At 30.7% G+C, this 23416-nt stretch overlaps 3 protein-coding genes across 5 annotated transcripts; all 3 read left to right on the top strand.

Moving 5' to 3' along the window:
• The first annotated feature begins 1636 nt into the window (after positions 1 to 1636).
• LOC108840530 (probable membrane-associated kinase regulator 6) lies at positions 1637 to 2997 on the top strand. Its single transcript, XM_018613359.2, has 2 exons — positions 1637 to 2430; positions 2519 to 2997. The coding sequence occupies exons 1-2, from the start codon at positions 1656 to 1658 to the stop codon at positions 2524 to 2526; spliced, it is 783 nt and encodes a 260-aa protein (XP_018468861.2). The 5' UTR covers positions 1637 to 1655; the 3' UTR covers positions 2527 to 2997.
• An 11057-nt stretch (positions 2998 to 14054) lies between these two features.
• On the top strand, positions 14055 to 15916 carry LOC108839741 (uncharacterized). Of its 3 annotated transcripts, none has more exons than XM_018612515.2 (2): positions 14055 to 14161; positions 14586 to 15916. In XM_018612515.2, exon 2 carries the CDS (start codon positions 14622 to 14624, stop codon positions 15669 to 15671), a length of 1050 nt encoding a protein of 349 aa, XP_018468017.2. In that variant the 5' UTR covers positions 14055 to 14161; positions 14586 to 14621; the 3' UTR covers positions 15672 to 15916. The 3 variants fall into 3 exon arrangements, with proteins under 3 accessions (XP_018468017.2, XP_056858684.1, XP_018468016.2); XM_057002704.1 differs by having other exon boundaries at positions 14056 to 14161; positions 14579 to 15916; XM_018612514.2 differs by having other exon boundaries at positions 14101 to 14165; positions 14579 to 15916.
• A 3545-nt stretch (positions 15917 to 19461) lies between these two features.
• LOC108838595 (cell division control protein 48) lies at positions 19462 to 22473 on the top strand. The gene is given in 8 exon segments (XM_056994623.1): positions 19462 to 19716; positions 20187 to 20397; positions 20497 to 20532; positions 20613 to 20762; positions 20765 to 20848; positions 20923 to 21416; positions 21500 to 22117; positions 22197 to 22473. Coding segments are annotated over 8 exon segments (2007 nt in total). The 5' UTR covers positions 19462 to 19501; the 3' UTR covers positions 22396 to 22473.
• The last annotated feature ends 943 nt before the right edge of the window (positions 22474 to 23416 follow it).

The following is a 23416-nucleotide window of genomic DNA, read 5'->3' on the forward strand; positions in this document are numbered from 1 at the left end:
TTAAAATTAAATAAATTACTGTCAAACTTTAGAGAAACTAAAATGAATGTCACTTATCTAAAAAGCTTCACTCACACCAAAACCTAACATATAGAAAATTAAAAAATATATATTTTATGTAAAATTAACATATTTAAAAGAAATTATTTTATATATATTTTTAATATGAATTTTTAATTTTACATTTTTTGAAATTTTAATTTTATATTTTTGAAATTTTAGATTTTTTGAACTTCCAACTATTTGAATTTTTTCCAATTTTCATGTATTTTATTTTTTTTATTATTAGAAAACCAAAAAAAAAACTGACACCTCATCACAAAATGAACAGTACCGGTCACTTATTTGGTTTGGAGGTTTGTTATGCTAAAAATATCACTTTCAGGTTTTAAAGTGCTAGTGAAAAAACTTCAGTGTTTAAAGTGCTATAAAGTGACATTCCCAGAGTTTAAAATGTGATTTTCCCATGTTAATAGTGTCTGTTTAATATTATTCTTAATGACATGATTGTTGTAGTTTATGTTTCATGTAATTAGTTACATTTATTTAGTATCTATGAAGTTAAAGACGTTAAAAAAACAAGGATATAACTATATTGTAACAGAACCATAATTATATTTTTGACAGAAAAATAAAAATAAAACATGTAACACTGTACTTATGTCTCAGTGTTATGAATTATACTCCCTGTTATCATCAGTAGACGACCAAAAAACATTCCCTTCGAGATTTGAGAGATTCATATCATTAAATGCACTACTCAACTACACAAAATGAAAAAAAATACACAAAATGAAAACCTTGTTTCCTGAGTATCTCAAACTAACGTAACCCATAAAAAGACCATGCAATATGGCCTATAGAGATAAGTCTTTGATGAGTCTCCACGTCACTTTATATTTTCGGCTTTTGTCCCCTAAACTTTCGACAACATTCGTCTCGTACCCCGACACTTCCGGGACCTCTGTCTCTCCCCCCCCCCCCCCCCCCCCTCCCCTCTCTCTCTTTCTCCTCCGATCTCCTAATTTTGTATTTAAAAATTTTAACTCTTTTTCTTATATATGAATATGACTTTTAAATTTAGTTTTCTTTATTTACGTTCTTTTCTTTTATTTCCAACTCGTGGTCCTCTTTGTTCGTAAAACTCCGGAAATTAGGAAATTTTATCTTAATGCTATTTGTATGTCTTTCATACAAATCGTTTTGTTTTTCTTTTCTCTTTCTAATCAACAAACCCCATGAAATATTCGTCAACATGCATCGTTTTTTTAGTGATATATATTGATATTCTTCAAAAAAGTTATAATCATGGGTAGCGTTTTGATATTGAGACTACTTAAAAGATAAAATGATGCTTGGGATAAATAATTAAAAGAACCTTGTCTATGCAAAAAAGAATAAACTAAGATAAATATTAAAAAGAGGAAAAGAGTGAAGGCAACAGCACATAATAACTAATAAGAGGTTAGATGGGCTCACAAACTCTTATGTTTTCTTTTCTTTTCTTTTCCCTTTCCAATTATTAATATCTATTGTTTCTTACCAAACCAACCACATAAATATAATATATTACCGTTACAAGAAATTATAATATAATATATCTTGGCTTCAATATGTGTGTATGTCCCTTCCTATATATATATACACTGAAATATATGTTTTCCATTCAAACATTTTTGGCTCAAACAAAAACCTCTGAAAAAACTGAAGAACATATATATCCTCCCACCAAACAAACAAAAATAACCATGGAAGAAAATCAACAAGAAGCTTCATCAATGCCACTAGTTCCTATAGACAGTTTCTCTTACAGTTGGGTAGTCAACTGTTCTTCTTTGGAAGCTTCTATTGATGATCATCATCAAACCTACGAAGATTCTTCTTCTTCCTTCATAGAGATGGACCCAAGATTGCCTCCTTCTAGAAGATTCTTCATCAACAAAGCCCACGAAAGTAGCTTCAAGTTTGATAACTTTGTCTCTTTCTCCGACGAAGATAACTCTTTAGTTCACGCGGACGAGCTTTTCCGTGACGGCTACGTCATGCCTTATCTATCAAAAGCCACGTCAGCAGCTACGGAAGAAGAATATGAGCAGTTGGATGCGAAATCGGAGAAAAAGATGGAGACACGTGACATTAAGAGCAAGTCCCCTTCTTCTTGTAGAAAGTTGAGAAGAGTTTCGAAATGGGTTTTGTTGTTTTTGACGCCATTGTGTAAAAGATTAAGGAGATGTAGAACCGCTGGATCATCCGGAGGGATCGGTACCGACTCTAGGATCCGTCTAACGACGTTGTCTAGAAGCAGAGTTTATTCAGATGAAATGACTTCGTCGCCAAGAATAAGTGTTGCAGATGATTATTATTGGAGAAGATCTTGTGACTCAGAGAGCTCCATTTACGAAGCCGTTCTTCATTGCAAGAAATCTTTCGGTACGTTGTAGATATCATTTTTTGTATTTGTTTTTTTAATTTTTTAATTTTTATTGTTTGTTAATCATTTTTTTGTTAATTTAAACAGAGAAATGAGACTTAAGAATCCATGGAAAAGGAGCAGGTAGAGTAGAGATGGAGAATATTAAGCTTAAGAAGAATAAGCAAATTGCATTACACGTTACACATGGAGTGGCGAAGAGAGAGACAGAGCAACTTGTGTTGTGTCTTTTGTTGTTTCTCTCTCTTGAATTAAAAAGACTGATGTGATGATTCCATGTGAATGTCTCACTGATGTGAATCAAGAATTTATCTTCTTTTTTACATGAGTAGGCACATATATAGAGCAGCTAGCAGAATCAAGAAAATGTTTTCAGATTTTCTTGGCTGTTATAGTTCCTTTTCTATAATTCAATCCTATATGTATCTTATATGTGCCTACCCATGTTTTACTTTCTGGTCCAATTGTGTTTTGAATATTCTTACTTTTTGTGAAAAAATTGTCTTTTATTGTTTTGTAGATCATATGTGTATGTCATCATATATATGATTGAACTCCTTTTCTTATCATAACTGTAATTCAAATCAATTAAATTTAACAAAGAGCAGGGAAAAGAGGAAACTCAAAAAATATATCCAAAACTATATCAGTATATTTCATGACCAAATGAAGATATTCTCATATATTCGTGGTTCAGATTAAATGGTTTCATTCTTGCAAACCGGATGTTTTTTATTTTGTTTACTATAAAATCAACGGGAGGTATATGTATACTCCAAATATTAGTTCAGATTCAAGCATTATAAATTTAAAATACTTTTTTTTGTTAAATTCATGAAAACATTTTTGTACGTAGATGATTTCGCGTGATTTTATTAGAATTTTTTCATACGAGTATTTCAGAATTTGAAAAAGCAAAACTAAAAAGATAATGAAAATGATTCTCAAATAAGAACCCGTGAAATAGCCTATGAGAAAATCCATTAAACTAGTTCAAATTGTTTATAATTAATAGTTTTTATGGATAAAGATACGCTAACAAATAACAAATGAGAACAAAGAGAATCAAACAAAATAGAAATGGTGGTGATTTTATGACTTCTGAAAAAGTGCAGGGTCAAGTATTCAATACGTCAAACTGTTGCTTTAGCACAGATAATCTCTTTCAACACCAGAATAATTATATCAATATATACAAACTTAGGTAAGTACATATGAGAAAAATAGAAATTGCAATATAAAGGCGTGTAAACCACATTTAAGAATTTATACATATAGTTAAAATTAAACACAACGGAAGTTCGGCGAGTGTTACATTTGAGAATCGTGACAAAACATAATTTACAAATGACAAAAGCAAATGTGAATGAAAGTACAACTAAGACAACACCAGCCTCTTGCGTTTGTATTTACGTTTTCATGTCTGATATTAATTATTTTTCTCCATATTTATAAACATCGATAATTAAATATTTTTATTTACATTTCCACTTACTTATATTATCAAGAAAAAATTAAATTAGACGTAAAGCTGGCATGCATATATATAAATACAAAATGTTGATAATTAAGCATTTCTATTTACATTATATATACTATATACTATATATAAATACAATTACATATAGAAACAAACACAAATACAAAACGTATGTTTCCCTTTGAAAGAAACAGTTTCAAAAGATTAGTCCCAAAATGTTTAAACCAAAACCATGACAATTCTCAACGTATCAATCCCTTAAATATTACCCAGTTTGATCCTCGTGTAAGTTTACTTAGTCTCAAGCAAGTGACTAAATCCCAATGTCAAAATCAACTTAGAACTTGGCAACGGCGCCAATTTGATAACAGAACTTTTCAGGTCTCTATCAAATGTTGTAGTGTAAAAGATTGTCGAACCAATCCTAAGTGATTCTAAAGCAAAGAGAATGCAAGACCATGCTTAATCTAAGTGCAATCAATAAGTGGAGTGAAGTGAACTAAGAACTAGAGTAGTAATGCAATAAAGAAATGATCTTTGTTTCTTAATATGAAGCAAGAGGACTCATGGGATTAGGGAATTGACATTGGGTGATCAAGTTTCAATCTAAAGGTGGCAGCTTTTCAATCAATCTATCAACCTTAAGCCTAGACACAATCCTAAACAAACTCTATCTCTAGATGAATGTTCATTTACTAAGGTAACTCAAGCATCAAATCTCTTTGGTTGAATGTTACAAAAGCAATCATGGAGAACAAGTCTACTAGCCATCTTAACACCTTTAACAACAAATCTCTTTGGCAAAGTATGTTAAAAGCTTAGGAGAGTTGGTTCAGGCATTTCATCAAACACCTTGTGGGTGGGAAATGCCTAAAGCTCAACTTTTGAGAGGCCAACTCAAAAGATGCATTGAGAACACTCTACAAGCAAGGAACAACAGAGATCTATACTAAAACACCTTAGATCTAGCTTAATCACCCTTAGTCTCCCTAACCCATGAATCCAAAAGAAGTCTACTCACTAATCTTCATGATTAACCTTAAACCCATGGTTGATTTAAGAGAAATCATGTTGAGAAGCAAGTTTAATCCAACAATCACAAAGAAATAAGAAGAAAAGAAACTAAAGATTCAATCTTTCTTCAAGGTTTCAATGTGTTCTTAAGAGAAAACAAGATAATCCCATCATTAGGGTCTAAAGAGTATTTATAGTAGCCTAAAAACGAGCTGGGTCGACCCAACAAACCTGGGTTGACCCAAGATAATTTGGGTAAAAGTTGGTAAAAACAGATGTGAATATTTTTTCTAAGTGTCACAGCTGGTTTTTGACGCGTCCAATAAGCCGCTGGAGATGCAAAAAGCCGCTGTGACATCACAGCTGGTTTTTGACGCGTCGTCACTTGGCCACTGCGAGAAGTCGAAGTTGGGCAGGGAGGTGTGTTTTTCTCCAGCGGCTTGGTGAAACCGCTGCACCAAAAGCCGCTCCAACACTTAGAATTTTCAGCAGAACTTCTGCACCGGCTTCTCGTCATGACGCCAGGCCGCTGGGTGACGCTAGGCCGCTGGGTGATGTGCATCGGCTTCCTGCAAGGTCAAAATGCCGCTGCCTGTCACATGAAGCCGCTGGGACACTTAGTCATCACGCCATGAACTCGAAAAACACCAATCTTGCCTCCAATCCACCTCCAATTGCTCCAAAGTCACCATTTGGCATCTCCATCACCTGATAAGAACAAATGCAATGCAATGCAAACTAAACAAGTCTAAATGCTATCCTAGATGATCAAAATGCATGATAAATGAATGGTAAAATCTATTAAAAACACAAGATATCAAGCCTTTAGTCGAATTTTTTTATTCAAGAGTAAACATAGAGAACAAATTAAATGTTCGTCAAAAAAAAAACATAGAGAACAAATTCACGAATTAAAGACGAACGTTTTAAAGTTATAGAGGTTGTTGTCTAATCTTATGAGTTCAATTCATTAACCTAACTAATTTTGTTGACAAAATAAATAAAACTTAGGTAACCTTATTATTTAAATGTTTCGGCACATTTAGATATTTGTATATATATATATATATACATATATATGTATACTTAATACTTGTAGAGCAATTTTTGACACAGGATATTATAAGTAGGTGGATTTCGTGATCTATATATTCTTTTGTTTGTATGATTGTGCTTGTAATTTAGCTTTATCATTTTATGTAGGATTAGTTAAAATACCGGACAATCGACAATTTTCCACATGTTATAATATACGATACTACATAAAATGCAAACATAAGCTTAACATCCTTATTTTAAACCAAAAATGATGAACCAGCTAAATCCAAAACTGGAATAAGCTTCACGCCTATATCTTGAATTCAGATTAACCTAATTTATGAATTAGGGATTGTCTTTTTGTAACAATGTAGATCTCATATATACAAACCAAATAGTTTTCCAAATTAATATCTACATTGGCCAACAGAAAACTACAAACATTTTCGTATATGGTAAAGTTTGATCTTTGGCATTATTAACCCTTATGGAGAATTATTTACACACTCGAGCAAGCTCTGGACCACACAATTTTGGTTTTGTTTGGTCTATTTTCTATTCATATGTCATTTTATGGGTCAAAACTGAATCATCATTTTAAATTTACACAAATTGATCAAAATTGATTATGTTAAAATAAATTCCAAAATTTAAAACTGAATGTGTTACACATATTGATCAAAACTAAATCATCATTTTAAACTACAAAACTGAATACGTAGTTTCTTAGCTGATTTTTAATGTTAAACATGATTACTGGGGTTAAAAAGATCATATCGTTTTAAATTTACAGAAATCATTATTAAAAAATTAGATTTTTAATTATTGCTTTTATATTAAAAATTATCATACATTTCGATTCCCAAACTTTCTCGATCATTTGGTTAGTCATTAGTTATTCTGTTATACACAGATTTTGCTTCAGAACTTTTACCGAGATCAATTTAACTCCAAATGTTTTTTTTTACTGTAGTATCATATGTCTTTTCATCTATTATTCCTGATAATACGGATAATAGATCAAAGGCAACACGTTGGTTAATTTGGTTATATCGTCGTGTCAACAACGTTGGATTGGCATTTTAGTATGACCATATATTATACAATATATCTATCGCATTTTTGACTAAAGCTGCATAAATGTAGTCTATAATCCAGACGGGGACAAACCTATGGTTTTCATTCAAGCGAGATGTGAAAAAGTGACTTAAGGGCCGAATTAAAGTAATTCACTTTTATTTAAAATGAATTTGCTGCCCATATATTTGCAGCAACTTTGTAGCAGAAGATTTGCCGATCCATTTATAAACGAATTAAAAATTTATAGACCCTATAACATTAGAGACAAGTAGATTCGAAACTAAAATATTTATTGAAAATACAGAATTTAATTTTTAAAATTATTATGGCAAAGGACATATTCACCCAAAAAGACAGGCAAAAAGATTTGCCTAGGCATCATTTTTCTTCTTTTCTTATTCTGCAAATTTATAGGTCCAAGAAGATTTTGGGGTAGATGCACAGGAGTCCATTGGTTACATTGCATCTAGATCCAAAGCTTACAACCAGAATATAATGAAAATTACAGAGCATTTGCATATTTAATTTAATTTGTATTGTAAAGCGAGATAATGGTTTTGGAACACTAATATTCATAATTACTTGTTCTTACGAGTTATGATATACTTAAAGTTACCATTTGAATCAAGTGTAGCGAGAGTTATAATGGTTTCAGAACGCTAGAAATATCCATTTAAATTGCAAAAAGTGATAGCGTTTAGAACCATGCAAATTTACGGACAAAACCATGACCAAAGAATGAAAGGAAATAATGTATTTTAACTATTCCTAATTTGTTTTACCATTTACAGAAAATATTAATTTTTATTCCTCTTCATTTTTATTAACAAAATTTGTTATTCAACAAAATTGATAAGAAATATTTTTTTTCTTCATTTCTATAGTTGATTCTTATGCGTTTTTTCCCTACTTATCATAATGTTTCGACGATGGTAACATTGCAAAAGTATATATTAACAAAGGAGAACAAAATATATATTTCTCGTCAATTTAAGCCACTCCGTAGTGGAGACACATTCAAAATCTCCGGAACATCACCTAGCTAGGATCTATTATCCCTATACCAAATTATATCCCGACAAAAATGCAAATAGAGAGAAATTAGGCAACTAAACTGAAGCTTCGTGGATTAGCCGTGGCACAAGAATATGAGGAAGAAACTCTAATCTCACGTGCTAGTGAGATAAAAGAAGCAGACATAGACAAGATATGTTCCGAGAACATCCAAAGCAATCCTTGTGACACTGTTCCTATCTCCTATCTTCATCTTGTTCTTATTTGATCTTCTTCTTCTCGGGGGACCAAAGACACTTAAACATATATAGTAATTTTCCTTTGTTGAGAGAGATATAGTAATTATTTGTATCTAATTTTTCGGTTTCTGTCGTCGATGTGTAAGTGTAACACCAGATAGCTCAGTTGTTCATATCGGAAATATATGTAGGTTTTATTTACGTATGTTGTTATTTTGATTATCTTATCTCTAATTAAGAAAAAGTTACCCAAGTTTTCAATTCTGGCAGTAAATAGTAACACGTGAACTAATATATCAGTCAAGTTATCTTGTCAAACATGTTAATAGTTAATAGTATTCTTTTCTCACGGATTAGCTGAACCTCACATCAGAAAATAACAATGATATCAGTCATACACAATACTTACTAAATCTTATTGTTTTATTAAATATTGGTTATAAGACAATTACACAATTCAATTTCGTATATAAAAAGAAGCTTGCTGGTGGTATCTAAGTTAAGAGATTAAAAATACATATGTAATCGCTAGTTAATGGTAATGGTCGCTAATTTTAGCAAGTTATCATAGATTAGCGCAAAAAGACTATCGCTAAATGAGTCACAAAAGAAATCATTAAGGATGCATGTTCAAAGACCCCCAAAATTGCACCAAATCTTAGCAAAGAAAAAAAAGACCCCCCAAAAAACGTTTGTTGCAAAATGTTATTGGTTTCTTTTTCTTTTGGACTAAATGTTATTGGTTTCTTAAAGAATTTTAATGTCCCAAGACCATGCTCAGCCATAAATTTCATTACTAATAACAGTTTACTACAAGATTTTGAACTATGTCAAAAAAAATATTGGGTAACTGTCGTGATTGTTCTATAGCGGGAATAACCTAGCTAGAGAGATAACTCGTTAATGAATGTGAAAGAAGAATTATAGTTCCGAATCGATGTAGCTTAGTATTTTTAGCATGATAATAAAACTGGACCTGGATCGACAGATACCAGATCATTTAGGTCGTACCTTTGATCGACCATAAGATGGAACGCTAAAGACTTGATTGGTTAATCAAATATTAGTGGCTAGTTGTTTTCTTATACCCAAATTAGGTTTATAACAAGAAGTAGCTAAGGATATAAGCAAAAGGCCGAACAAATGTCCAACGTAACTCCTCCTTAGTTCAATGCTTAGTTAAGTTTCATGTGATCGTGTTCTAAATCGAAGTTGGACTATGTACATTATTGCACGTATAAAGTCGTAAACGTATTTGTTGCATTTGTGCCACCTTTCAATCTTCTGTCAACATGCACGCCTACTAAATTTTATACTCCATATTAGTACGATATTAAATTAAGAAGACGAACCAAAGTCCATGTCTTCTTTGCCACGAAGTAGTCCACACGAGTCGGTTATTCGACAGAGAAACTACTAGCGGACTAGCGTGTAAACTGAGAAAAAAATTCAAAATATTTTGATGATAGATAATAGAGAAATGAACCAGATTCGAAGCAGACGTTACTGGTTGTCGTGAAATGGTCCTCTATGAGAAGGAACATCACAGCTAATCAAGTCCCAGATTGCACCAATTTTTTTTTTTTTTTTGTAAATTACACCAATTAATATTGTCTCATTAAAAAAATGTTTACTTGTTAAATAAAACCAGACAGAAAGTTGCATCTACAACACTAGCCATACGTCGTCCGAATCATTAAGTAAATAACTTTTCACACAGAATATATAGTAAAAAAAAAAATAGACTGTCAGGAGATTTTCTTAAATCGGATCTTGTAAATAAAAACTGGTCTATAAAATCGTAGCCTGTGAGTACTATAGTCGTGAAGTATACATCTGATAAAGTTTGGCCGACGTTGAACTATATACTACACGTCTAGGATCACTTAATTTAAACATAGCTTTGTACAGTCAATTCGAGAAGGAACCAAATGTATGTGTTGTTATTATTATGCCGATAAATCCCGACAAAAAAACATTAGAACTAGCTAAATCATCATTCATCACGTCATTGTACTTGCTAACCAAAAGATATTTTACCTTGTCAAACATGAAAAGTATAACCTTTACTTTAAACTGATGTAAGGTTATTGTTGCCGAAAAGATTGATTAAATTGGAATAATAAGCCAACAAAAACCATTATCTTTAATTCGTGCCTTCTGTCGGGCGAGAATCAATTCGTTAACTTGTCATAATATTTGATTAAGAAACTGTGTATATAAATATATATATATATATATATATATATATATATACTTGTTCTCACAAAATTACGTGATATATGAAAATGTGCAACCGTATACATATATAACTTTATTATAATTGTGCAAAAATATGTAGACCAAGAGAATCGTTGTGGATAAGATATTAATTAGTTTTGGCACATATTCTCCCAGCCAAAATAGCATAATTTTCGTCATTTTCTCCGACCTTTTCTTTTGTAATCCGGGCATCATCTACACCAATTCTTCAACGAAACATAAACAAGGATGTGACACCAATATTTAAATGAAAATGAAAAAGGTAAGAGCTAGGGGCTGAAGAATAATGGCACTAATATATTAATTTAAATAAAAAATGTTAGAAATGAGAAAACATAAATGCTTGTTGTATAGTTGTATTGTATATATTTATACTTTTGTGTTAATATTGCATGTATACTTGCTTTTTGTTATATTATCATGACTAGATATAGTTTATATGTTAACCAAGGGAATTTCATATACATATACACTTAAATTTCTTTTACCAAAGATTTATGTATTAGTAAAATAAGAGAATGCATCAATTTTTTTTATAAAAGTTTAAAATTATATGTTATACAGATTTATTATAATGAAACTATTTGTATTTTAAAATAACTTAACAATTTGTTTTTTACTTTTCAAAAATCACAACTTCATGAATTTTATTAGAGAAATCTCATTGAAGAAATCCTTACTTTGGAGTATCTCATTTAGATAATTCAAAATATTTCGTAATAGATATCATAACATTTGAGATAATATTGAAATACATTAGGGGATGTATTCAACTAGGCATTTAAGGTGAATTTTATTAATAGGACAAAACTTATGTTATTCAAACATGGATTTTAATAAACACTTTAAAATTTAGTGTTATTGAACTTGTCATTTCATAAAACACTTTGAAATTCACTATTATTGAATAAAATTTAAGCTGAAGATTTTATAGTGCTTTAATTGTTTTTAGAGTGTTTGAAAGTGGTTTGTTAATTATAAAATTTAAAATCCAAACACTCTAGAAACATTTTATAAAGTGGTTTCTATAATCGTTTTAACAAAATCACAATCATCTAAAAACTCACTAAAAGTCAAATCACCTCAAACTCAATAAAAAATCAAATCACCTATATATGGCATACTTAAAGTTGGTAACTTGTATATAATTCCTTTATATATTGTTTAAGAAGCATTACAATACTTTAACTATAACACATGTCATCATTAGAATAATTCTCAAAATTTGTAGAAAAATATGTTGATACATTTAAATATATATTAAACTTCTATTTAAGCTAATCTTAATATTAATTAATAGTGTACACTTAGTATTTTTTCATTTTTTCTTTAAATAAAAGCTAATGTATTACCTAATATGATTAATATATATATATATATATATATATATATATTATATATATATATGTGTGTGTGTGACGATCAATGATTTTAATAATTAAGTTTTGATAATAATTTTTGGATCCTCCACCATTTGATTTAATATTATAGTATTAAGATAAATTAAATAATAATATTTACCTATTAATAAAAAATTAGATTTTTCGTCTACTTTAGATTTTCAATTTTTAAAATTAGTATATATTACTAAAAAGTTCCACATTAATTATTTTATGATTAGTTGTTAAATTTTTTACTATAACAAGATACAAATGATCATAAAATCATATGAGTAAAAAACCTCACTCAATAGATATTCATATACTTACACATATATATATATACATATATATATATATATATGCCATATCTATATACTTAATATATATTAATATTAAAATATACTATATATGTAAATATTATAATTTAAATTTAACTATATACCATACAAAATAGATAAAATGGTATTTTTATATTTACTTAAATAAATAAGATTGATTGTTTTGATTTATGTTTTTGCGCTAAGTTAACTATATATAATAGTTAATGGATTCTAAATTATCAATATATATTTATTATTTTATTATTTCATATTATGTAAAAGAATGTAAAATAAATAAGTAATAGTACGATAACTAATTTGTATGTGCAATGTTCATTTTGCGGATCTTAAACTAGTGTCCTTGTATGGTAAAATACTGTAAATAATAAAAAAAATAAGTAAGTAGAAGTTCTCCAATGAGAAAATTTAAAAATGAAAATTTATAATCCACTTGTCTACCATTAAAAGGTTTTATATCTTCTAAAATGTTAAAATTAAATGATTTAATTAAAGAAAAAAAATTCGAAAGAATCTAAAAACGTTTTTAACCAAAATAACACAAAAAGAAAAGTGATAAAAATTCATTAAAGAGTAAATGAGAATCATACTCTTTCTTCAACAAATATATAAACAAATAATAATTTTTATTTTCAAAAATACTTTTATTTCAAAGTCAAAAACTATTTTTGAAATTATTATTTTAAAATTTGAATTCTGAATCCTCCAATCTATATTAGTTAATCTTATGTAATGAAAGCTACTTTGTTCATTTGATTTGATGACTATTTTTATGAGATAAATATTATAGTGGTACCATAAGACAATTATCTTAATTAAATTTTGTCAGAATGTTAGTATGTTACTAGTATTATTTTGTTTGAGAAAACCATCAAAGCTCTCATAGTTGGTGTGATGCTCTCACATCCAGCTTTTTTTTTTTCGGAAACAAACTGAATATGCTAAAAACTAGGGCTGGTAGCCCAAGTTACAAAAAAAAAAAAAAAAAAAAAAACTAGGGCTGGGCAAAAATCCGAACCCGAAAAACCGAACCGAACCCGATCCAAAAAAGTAGCACCGAATCCGCACCGAAATTGATTAAATATCCGAACGGGTTCAAAATTTCGGTATTTAAAGAACCGAAACAGAACCCGATCCGAACCGAAATATTTTGGGTATCCGAATGTATCCGAAAAAATTTTATATACTTAAATATATACATTATTTTATATATAATGTATACTAAAAATATTTTAAAATATATAAGATACCTTTAAGTTTTCCAAAATACTCGAAATATATATGCAAATAGTTAAAATTAAATGTTTAAAATAGCTAAAGTATACTGAAAACCCCAAAAATAGTTAAATATCTATTGATTCTTTATCCAAATATTCAAAGAAAATCAATTTATATGTTAAATTAAGGTATTTTGACATATATGTTATGAAAATTTATATGTAATATATTATCTTTTTATAGATTTTGAAAATTTAAAATATATAATGAATTTTGAAAATTTAAAAACATTTTAAATGGATTATCCGAACCCGAACCGAACCCGCAAAGATTCGAACCGACCTCGAACCGAAATTTAGAAATATCCGAATGGGGCTGAAATCTTTGACCCCAAAAACCTGAAACCCAAATAGATTGAACCGAAACCCGAATGGGTACCCGAACGCCGAGTCCTACTAAAAACCATGTATGGAAAGAGTTGAAATGGGCTTAATAAAGAAACAATGTGTGGCCCATAAACGTCAAATTCAAATTTTATATTAATAAATTATTATTTCCCGAAAACGCCAGAGAGAAGGTGAAGCGACGACGAGAGAGGAGGAAGAAGAATCTACGGACGGATACGCAAAAATACGTATATTTTCCTCGTCGCCAATACCTAAGACGTGAGTGCGTTCTCTGATTTTCTGCGATATTTTATTCCGCCATTGTGGAATCTAGAGTTTCTACCTTCGCTGCCTGTGATAGATCCTCCACGCAAATTTGTTTTTTTTTTCTCCCTCGATTCTTCTGTTAATAAACTGTTTTTTTTTTTGTGTGTGTTTCAGTCTCCGAATTTCATAAACTGCAATCTCTAGTGTCAGTCGCTTTTTAATCTTTATGAATCCACTTAAAAATCAATCTTTCTAACCATTACTACTTTTAACCAAAAATGTCATTTAAAAAAAAAGTTTGCTGTTTTATTGTTCTGAGAATCTCAAGATTCATAATAGTGGTTAAAGTTTGGTTCTTTTATAGTTATTAATTAATGAGCTCATAGATGAAACTAAAACAGATACACTTTGTTGTTTCTGTTTTATAAGGGGGCAGAGATTGATCAAGAAGAAGTTTTTGGAAAGTTGAAAGATGATGGGTCACCAAACGAATTATCAAGGCTCGAGCTCCTCGTCTCTTGCGAATACGCGTAAAAGGGGTCGTCGTCCCGAAGGCCAGGAGGCTCAGCACCCACCCACTGATGAGAATCTGATAGGTCAAGCTTTCTCTGGTGTGGTCGAAGGCTCGTTCGAGGCTGGATACTTTCTCAACGTTAAGGTAGTCGACACTGAGAAGCAGCTCAAAGGCATCGTTTTCTTACCAGATAAAGTCGCTCCTCTTACTCCAGCTACTGATTTGTTTCCCCAAGCTAAGATGTATGTTAGAGAGCATAATATCACAACTCCACAACAACTAGAGGTTAAGAAAAATCAAGCTGATGACCAATCTGCTATGCTGCCTGATCATCATCCAATGAGTCTTGGTTCCGAGGCTGCTGATGAGAGGAATCATCCTGTGGATACAGAGATGAAAGATGTCGGTCTCACTGAACCTGAAGACCAAACCCTCTCTCTGATGCCACAGTTTGGTAGTGATGATGTACACAAAGAGGATCACACTGTCCTGACATTTGAAGCTTGTGTAGCAAGTAAGGAAGCAGTTACAGCCACTACTTCTTCACTTGAAGATTCGTTTGCTAAAGGTTCTACTACTTTCGTTGATTTCTTCCCAGCGGCATCTGCGACCAATCTAAAACAAGCCACGGGATCCAGCTCCTCTTTCAGCCTTGAACTCTTTCAGAGCGAGACTAAGCAACCGGGAACTGAGGCGGGTGAGAAGAAATCTCCTGCGGATGCTGAGCCTCGTGGAGTGGAGGTAAAATCGGCGTCTCCTGTTGACGATGATGATGTGCCAGAGGAGCTTCAGCTAGAGCTCGGCAACAAGAAAATGAATGCTTCAGCTGTTGTAACCGTAGCAAATCCTGATCAGCCTGGTTCATCATCAAAGAGTGGTTTCTTGGTGAATTTGTTTGAATGCAGAGAAGAGACGGTGAAAGAGCCAGAACAATCTAATGCAGCAGCTTCAGAGAGTGTCTTCTCAGAGGCGGCAGGAACACGAGTAGATGATGATAATGATTCTTGAGAAGTGGATTGCGACACATCAAAGAAACAGAGGCGCTTCTGTTTTTCCTTCTTTTGGTTAGAAAACTTAGGGTAGTTAGCGAACTTGTCAGGCTCTTTCTTCTGTCTCTCAATTATGGCAATACTGTTTTTTTGCGCATTTGCCAACAAACAAGCTTCTTTGCTATGTCTTTTGCGTTAGGTTTTTTCCACGTTTTGTGAAACTTTGATGGTTCTTTCAACTTAGGGTTTTCGGTTTCCTCAAAATGTCGACTTGTTGCAACTTTATCTTCCACATTTCAAAAATGTAGGTCAAATCTATCAAGTCACAGTAGGACTGCGATTTTTAACCCGTTTACCTGACTCGGATCTGATCTGAAATGAACCGGTTCGTTTTGGTTTCGATTATGGCCATATTACCTGATGGGTCCTGCTTTTAATACATGTGGGTATCGGTTCCTATCAAAATCCGATCGGATAACTGTTTAAACCGAAAACAGTTAATCTTCCAAAACAGTTTTATAATTTTCTAAATTTCATTTGACAAAATATACAATTTTAAAATAAATATTCTAAACACAAAATGATAATATTCTAAATTTTAAAAGATAAAATCATAGATGATAAAGTATAATTTTTGAAATGCAATACCAAAAAAAAATCTTGGATACATAAAACATAAGATAATATTTTGAAATATTTTTTTAATAAAAATATCAGAAAACTAAATAGAATAACATCCAAAATGTTATATACATATAAAATTATTGAAATAATATGATAGATGTTATTATGTATAAAATTTACTAAAATAATAGAATTATACTACTTAAAAAGAACAATGTAGTTACGTATAAAAATCTCACAAAATACTAAAATAATAGATATTAAAATATATTTTTATCATAACAAAATCTGTTGTAAGAATATAAAAACTATTACCGATAATTCAAATATTTTTATATAAACAATGTATTAATTTAGTGACCAAAAATTCAAAAGTCGTATAATTTTCTAGACTCAAAAATAGTTGTGTAATTTTATAGGAAATTTTTTCTTCTTGATCAAATATACAATTTTAAAAATAAATATTCCAACGCAAAATGATCATATTCTAAATTTTACAAAAAATATTAAATTGTAGATTCTAAAGTATATTCTGTGAAATGCTATAAGAAAAACAAATTATGTTGTAAAAATCAAAAACTAGTATAATATTTTTAAATATTAATTTAGTAATAAATCAGAAAACTTAATACAATAACGTCCAGAAAATATCCCACATCAATAAAATTTACTAAAATAATATGATAAATACTACTATGTATAATATTTACTAAAAGCAAAAAAATATTTACTTGTAAAAATCCCACAAATACTAAAATGATAGATGTTGAAGTATATTTTTAAACACAACATGAAAATATAAATGATCCAAAACAAATATCTCTCAATAGTGTACCAAAATAAATTTGAAAATGCATTCTATGCAATAGTAATTAATAACAAAGTAAAATGTATAAAACATATCACTATATATTAATAATGTCGAATATAAAAAATCTAAACAATATGATTAGTAAGCAAAACAAAGAGATGATAAACAAATATCATTCAACCTTGATTATCTGTTGTGACAGAAAATTTCCTGAGAAAAATTGTTTTCTTGTTTTGAAAGGCACTCTTTAATCTGATTTTGATCGTTTCATCTCTCTCCACTTACGTCAGAGCAACAAACCCATTTCTCTGGTTTTCAACTGATTTGATCATTTTATTTTTGGGTTTGAAGCTTTAAAGAGATAACTAGATTTTTGACACGCGCTATTTTAAGCGCGGATACGATTTTATCCTTTTTTCTACAAATAAATTGATAATTTTTGTTTTGATTATTTTGATTATATAAACTGTCATATGATCATATTTCAATTATGCGGATTTGTTATTTGCTCCTTAATTATATAAAAGTGTGGGTATATGAATTATTGATTATTTATGTAAGTTAAACATAAGTTATATGGTTTGAATATTTAGAATAAGAAACTAAACATAAATGTTTAGTATGTACAGTGACAAAAAATTTATTTTAAATGTCTGACACAACCGTTTTAACCGTTTTATGTCTGTATATAAATTAAACAATAATTGTACCTGAAATTTATATTTGAGTAAGATTTTATATTTAACAATTATATTTTTCATAAAATATTTCTAAACATATAAAGTGTCCCAATTTTTTTTTATAGTTTGTTGATAAATTCGTAAAATCATTTAGTTACAAAATTTCAATATCTAATATTAATTTTTAAAGTTATTGCAAATTTTAATTTATTATTGTTATAAAAAAAAATTATGGATTATGAAATAGATTATATATTAACATAACTCATTTAATTAATTAACAGATTTGGGCCATATTTAATATATTTCACAAACAAAAATCTGTAATCCAATGTAAAACAAATTATTGTGGAAAAAATACTACTCGAAATTTTTTTGTCGCTAATCAAAAAATCTCATCATCATCTCCATTCTTCAATACTCACCGACAGAAGTTGACAAATTGACAAACTTCAATATCAAATCAAGAAATGAAGAACATATAGGTTGCATGTCCTTAAGACCATCTCCAATGTATTTTGTTATTTTCACCTCTAAAATAGGAAAACTCTATAATAGAAGTGAGATATGCTCCAATGTATTTCTTTAAAATAGCAATCTCCAAAATATAGAGTAAAAAATAGAAGAATGTTATTTCTTCTTCTATAAATAGAGGAAAAAATAGAAATCTCTATTATAGAAGAATAAATAGAGGTGAGTTAGAGCAATTTCACCTGTAAATGCTATTATAGAGGTGAAAATAGCAATGATTTAGAGATGCTCTAAGACCGATTTCAAGTTTTACTTAAGTACATTGTTTTAGTTATGTACGCCTAAAATTTTAATTATTTAAGCCCAAAAAGTGATGACCATTTTGCCATTAATGAGATTATAATTTTCTTTGAAAATTGTAATGGTATAATTGGAAAACTTAAATATTTCATTAAGGGCATAAAATGGAAATTATCCCCTTTTAGTGGTATTAATATAAATCATCTTTGCTTTTATCCAAATTCTATCTCTTTACATAGTATTATTTCTAATTAATTTGAAGTGTAAATCAATTTTCTAATAATTTAAAATAACTCTTGATATATATCATCGATGAAATCCATATTTTCTAATAAAGTGAGATTTGATAGGATTTATACAAATATTATATCCAATAACCATAGATTCGTAAGAATTTTTATGAACGTCATATCCAATAATAAAGGATTTGGAATTTTTCGATAAGTTCGACTTAATGATTTTGAGACTCATGTAAAAATTTTGAAGTTTTAAAAGGAAAATTTGGTGACCATAGTAAACAATCTTGGTGACTAAGATAAGTCAACTTGATGACCAAACTAATCGCCATTATAAATATAGACAATAATCTTTTCACAAAATTACATCTAACAACATATAAAAAAATTCACAAGCTGATTTCTTTAGATATTCTTCTTCTTTTAAATGAAATGTATAGAAACTATATTGTTTGTAGATAGTCTTATCGCAGTTGTATTTTGGATTTCAAAAATCGCATAGAATTGTCACAAATTACGGGTAATTTACTGAAGTAAGGAAAGATATCGAATTTTGATTCCGTAAATTTTGTCTATTTACTTACAATTTCATAAATATTTTTATCTTATATTATCATTTTCAACTGAATTCTGTTTTCTGATTTTCAATCAGGAATTTTGGGGTCCTACAAAACCCCAGTAAAAACCTCTTCAACGAGGGTTTTTTTCTGTATCAGTGAAAATAAAAATGGAGCAGAAGAGCGTATTGTTGTCAGCTTTAGGTGTTGGTGTTGGACTAGGGATTGGGTTGGCATCTGGTCAGAGTTTAGTTAGATGGGCAAACGGGTCAGGCCCAGTAGAAGACGGGCTCACCGGAGAACAGATTGAACAAGGGTTGTTGAAACAAATTTTGAATGGGAGAGAGAGTACTGTCACATTCGATGAGTTTCCGTACTTCTTAAGGTAACTGAAAACAAGATCATATTTTTATTCTTTGTGTGTTTTAAGATTTATGTAACTGATTATGATACAGTTTTTGTCGCTATGAGGCTTTCTTTACCTCAAATCAAAACTTCAATGCTTTTTAAGATCATTTCCATCAAACCTTCAAATTTTGAAATTTTTTATTTTTCAACAATCTTTCAAACCCTCAAATTCTTAGAGTATGAATAGTGAAACCTCAAAATTCACAATTATCATTAAAAGTTTACAAGGCTGACACTGTTTTTAGATTCACTTCACCATACTGTTGAACCAAGTCTGTAATACTAGATGAATGTGATGAATTTACATTCTGAACTGTAGAAAGAATTGAAATTTTGATTCTGACTCATGCATTTGGTAGATTTTATGAATATCTACTTTCATGTTCTTGATAATAAGATGAAAGGCAATTGTAAACTAATTCAAGATTGTTTATTGTTAAATGGCAGCGAGAGAACTCGAGAGTTATTGACAAGTGCAGCTTATGTTCATCTAAAAGGGTCTGACATCTCAAAGCACACCAAGAATCTTGTACCTGCAAATAAAGCCATTCTACTTTCCGGTCCTGCAGAGTTTTATCAGCAAACGCTTGCAAAAGCTTTGTCACATTACTTTGAATCAAAGCTATTGCTGTTAGATGTAAATGATTTCTCTATCAAGGTAAATCAATAAATGCATCTAGCTACCTTAATATTTCAAATAAGAAACATAGTAGCTCCCAAGTCCTAAGCCTTGTCTATTATATTCTTTTTGAAACAGATGCAAAGTAAATATGGATGCACCATGAAGGAACCTGTAAGTTGCTTCTACCATGCTTTGTTATGCTGATGATTTCAGAGCATTGACTCTGTTTTTATCTCTTCATTGATTTATAGTTTCACAAGAGGTCTTTCTCTGAGCTAACATTGAATAAAATGTCGAGTTTGATGGGTTCCTTCTCTATGCTCTCTCAAAGCAAAGTTGATCCAAGAGGTAGAAACCAACAAAGAGTCTTCTTTGTTTTTTTTTTTTAAATAACATCTAAATAGCATTATGTTTCCTTCTAGCTTCCAGCAAAGAAAGCATAAATCTATGCTTCGACGAGAAACTTTTCATGCAATCAATTTACAAGGTAAAAAAGAAGACAAAAGTTTTCTAAATTGTTTCAATGGTTATCTTTTTCATAGTTGTTGTCTTTCTCTGCAGGTGTTGGTCTCTGTATCGGATAAAAATCCTTTAATAATATACCTCAGGGACGTTGAGAAGCTTCTTGAGTCAGAAAGATTCTACAAGTTGTTACAAAAGCTGTTGAACAAGCTCTCTGGTCCTGTCTTGATTCTCGGCTCGAGAGTATTAGAATCCGGAGATGATTACCAAAAAGTAAGCGAAGGAACATCATCTCTCTTTCCTTACAACATCGAAATCAGACCACCAGAAGATGAATCTCAGCTAAAGACCTGGAAAAATCTGTTAGAAGATGACATGAAGAAGGCTAAATTTCAAGAAAACAAGAATCACATCGGCGAGTTTCTTTCTGCTAACGATATAAAATGCGATGACTTGGCTTCCATATGCCAGGCAGATACAATGTGTTTGAGCAACCACATTGAGGAGGTTGTGGTTTCTGCAATCACTTATCATTTGATACACACCAAAGAACCGGAGTACAGAAACGGGAAGCTTGTTATATCTTCCAAAAGGTAAATCTCTCAAATCATTTTGATTTATTTCACAGGTTTTGTCAGATGATTTAAACTGATATTCCATGATCTTTACACAACAGCTTGTCTCATGGACTAAGTATATTCAAAGAAGGTGGAACCAAATCATCTGAAGACTCACCAAAAGACAATGAGTTTGAGGAGGGTATAAGATCAGAGGTCATAAAAGCAAATGAGATTGGTGTGACGTTCGCAGATATTGGTTCTTTGGACGAAACAAAAGAGTTGCTTCAAGAACTTGTAATGCTTCCACTAAGAAGACCTGATCTCTTCAAAGGCAGTCTTCTCAAGCCATGCAGAGGAATCCTACTGTTCGGACCGCCTGGTAGTGGCAAAACAATGCTAGCAAAGGCAATTGCAAATGAAGCTGGAGCTAGTTTCATCAATGTCTCCATGTCTACAATCAGTTCCATGTGGTTTGGAGATAACGAGAAGAATGTGAGAGCCTTGTTTACTTTAGCAGCTAAAGTATCTCCAACGATCATATTTGTGGATGAAGTGGATAGTATGTTGGGACAAAGGACAAGAGATGGAGAGGAATCCACGAGGAAGATGAAAAATGAGTTTATGTCGCATTGGGATGGACTAATGAGTAAACCAGGTGAAAGGATTCTGGTTCTTGCAGCTACAAACAGACCATTTGATCTTGACGAAGCTATCATTAGGAGGTTTGAGCGCAGGTACTATAGCAAATATTTGGTAAAAATGCAAAAACTCTATATTTATTCTTAAATTACTAATTGTGTTGGAAATTAACAGAATAATGGTGGGACTTCCTTCCATTGAGAGCAGAGAGAAGATCTTGAGGACTTTGTTGTCGAAAGAGAAAACAGATGCTCTTGATTTTCATGAGCTTGGAAAGATGACAGAAGGCTACAGTGGAAGTGATCTCAAGGTTTATTTCATCTTTAACATGCAAAACTCAAAAATCTTATGTCAATTTTTTTTTGTAAACTGACTGTTTTTTTTTTTAACTTTTGTGCAACAGAACATGTGCATCACAGCTGCGTATAGACCGGTTAGAGAACTAATTCAGCAAGAGAGATTGAAAGATCAGGTAAAAGGAGTAAAAGAACGTCTTCTGCCCTCTATACCGATCGGATTCTCAGCACATACTGATTTTTTTTTTTGTGGTTTTAGGAGAGGAAGAAGAGAGAAGAAGCAGGAAAAGGCAAGGAAGAAACAAAAGTAGGAGAAGCTTCTGGGGAGAGAGAGATTATTTTGAGACCTTTGAACATGGAAGACATGAGAAAAGCTATAAACCAGGTCAAACATCTTGTCTCGATTTAACAAGAAAGGACAAGGAAACAAGGAACCCTAACTAAGATATGTTGTGTGTTTTGCAGGTGGCTACGAGTTTTGCATCAGAAGGATCTGGAATGGATGAGCTGAAGCGATGGAATGATTTGTATGGAGAAGGAGGCTCAAGGAAAAAGGAACATCTCACTTATTTCCTCTAAAAAAAATTGCGAAACCCTAAAATTGTGAATGCATGTTTCTTGGTGCACAAGAACCGTATGGCTTTAGCAAATCTAGAGCGAAGATATACTTATTTTACTTGTTAAACCATTTACAATGGGGGTATTTATTTTGAATCAATAAGATGATTCTGTTAAAAATAATAAATAATAATTGTGATATGAATTATTTGGTATTGGAAAGATTTAATATATTAATTACATAACCGATCTAAAAAGATTAACAAAAAGTACTTTATAGAATCAAAATATTATAACAAATATATTTATTATATAAAATTAAAATTTTATTATTTACTTAAGTTTTATAACTTTTCTTAAATAATAAAAATTTATAAAAAGTTTTCATTTTTATGTCAAAATCAATTTCATTCACTTAATTATACTTCGGGATTTTGGTCATTTGTCAAATTCCCCCAAAAGATAAAAAATAAAAAGATTAAACCCATTTCGAAAAGCTCACCTCCTCTTTCTCCTTCCTTTTAAAACCTGACTTGCCCA

This window comes from Raphanus sativus, chromosome 2, assembly GCF_000801105.2.
Source record: "Raphanus sativus cultivar WK10039 chromosome 2, ASM80110v3, whole genome shotgun sequence".
Lineage (NCBI taxonomy): Eukaryota > Viridiplantae > Streptophyta > Magnoliopsida > Brassicales > Brassicaceae > Raphanus > Raphanus sativus.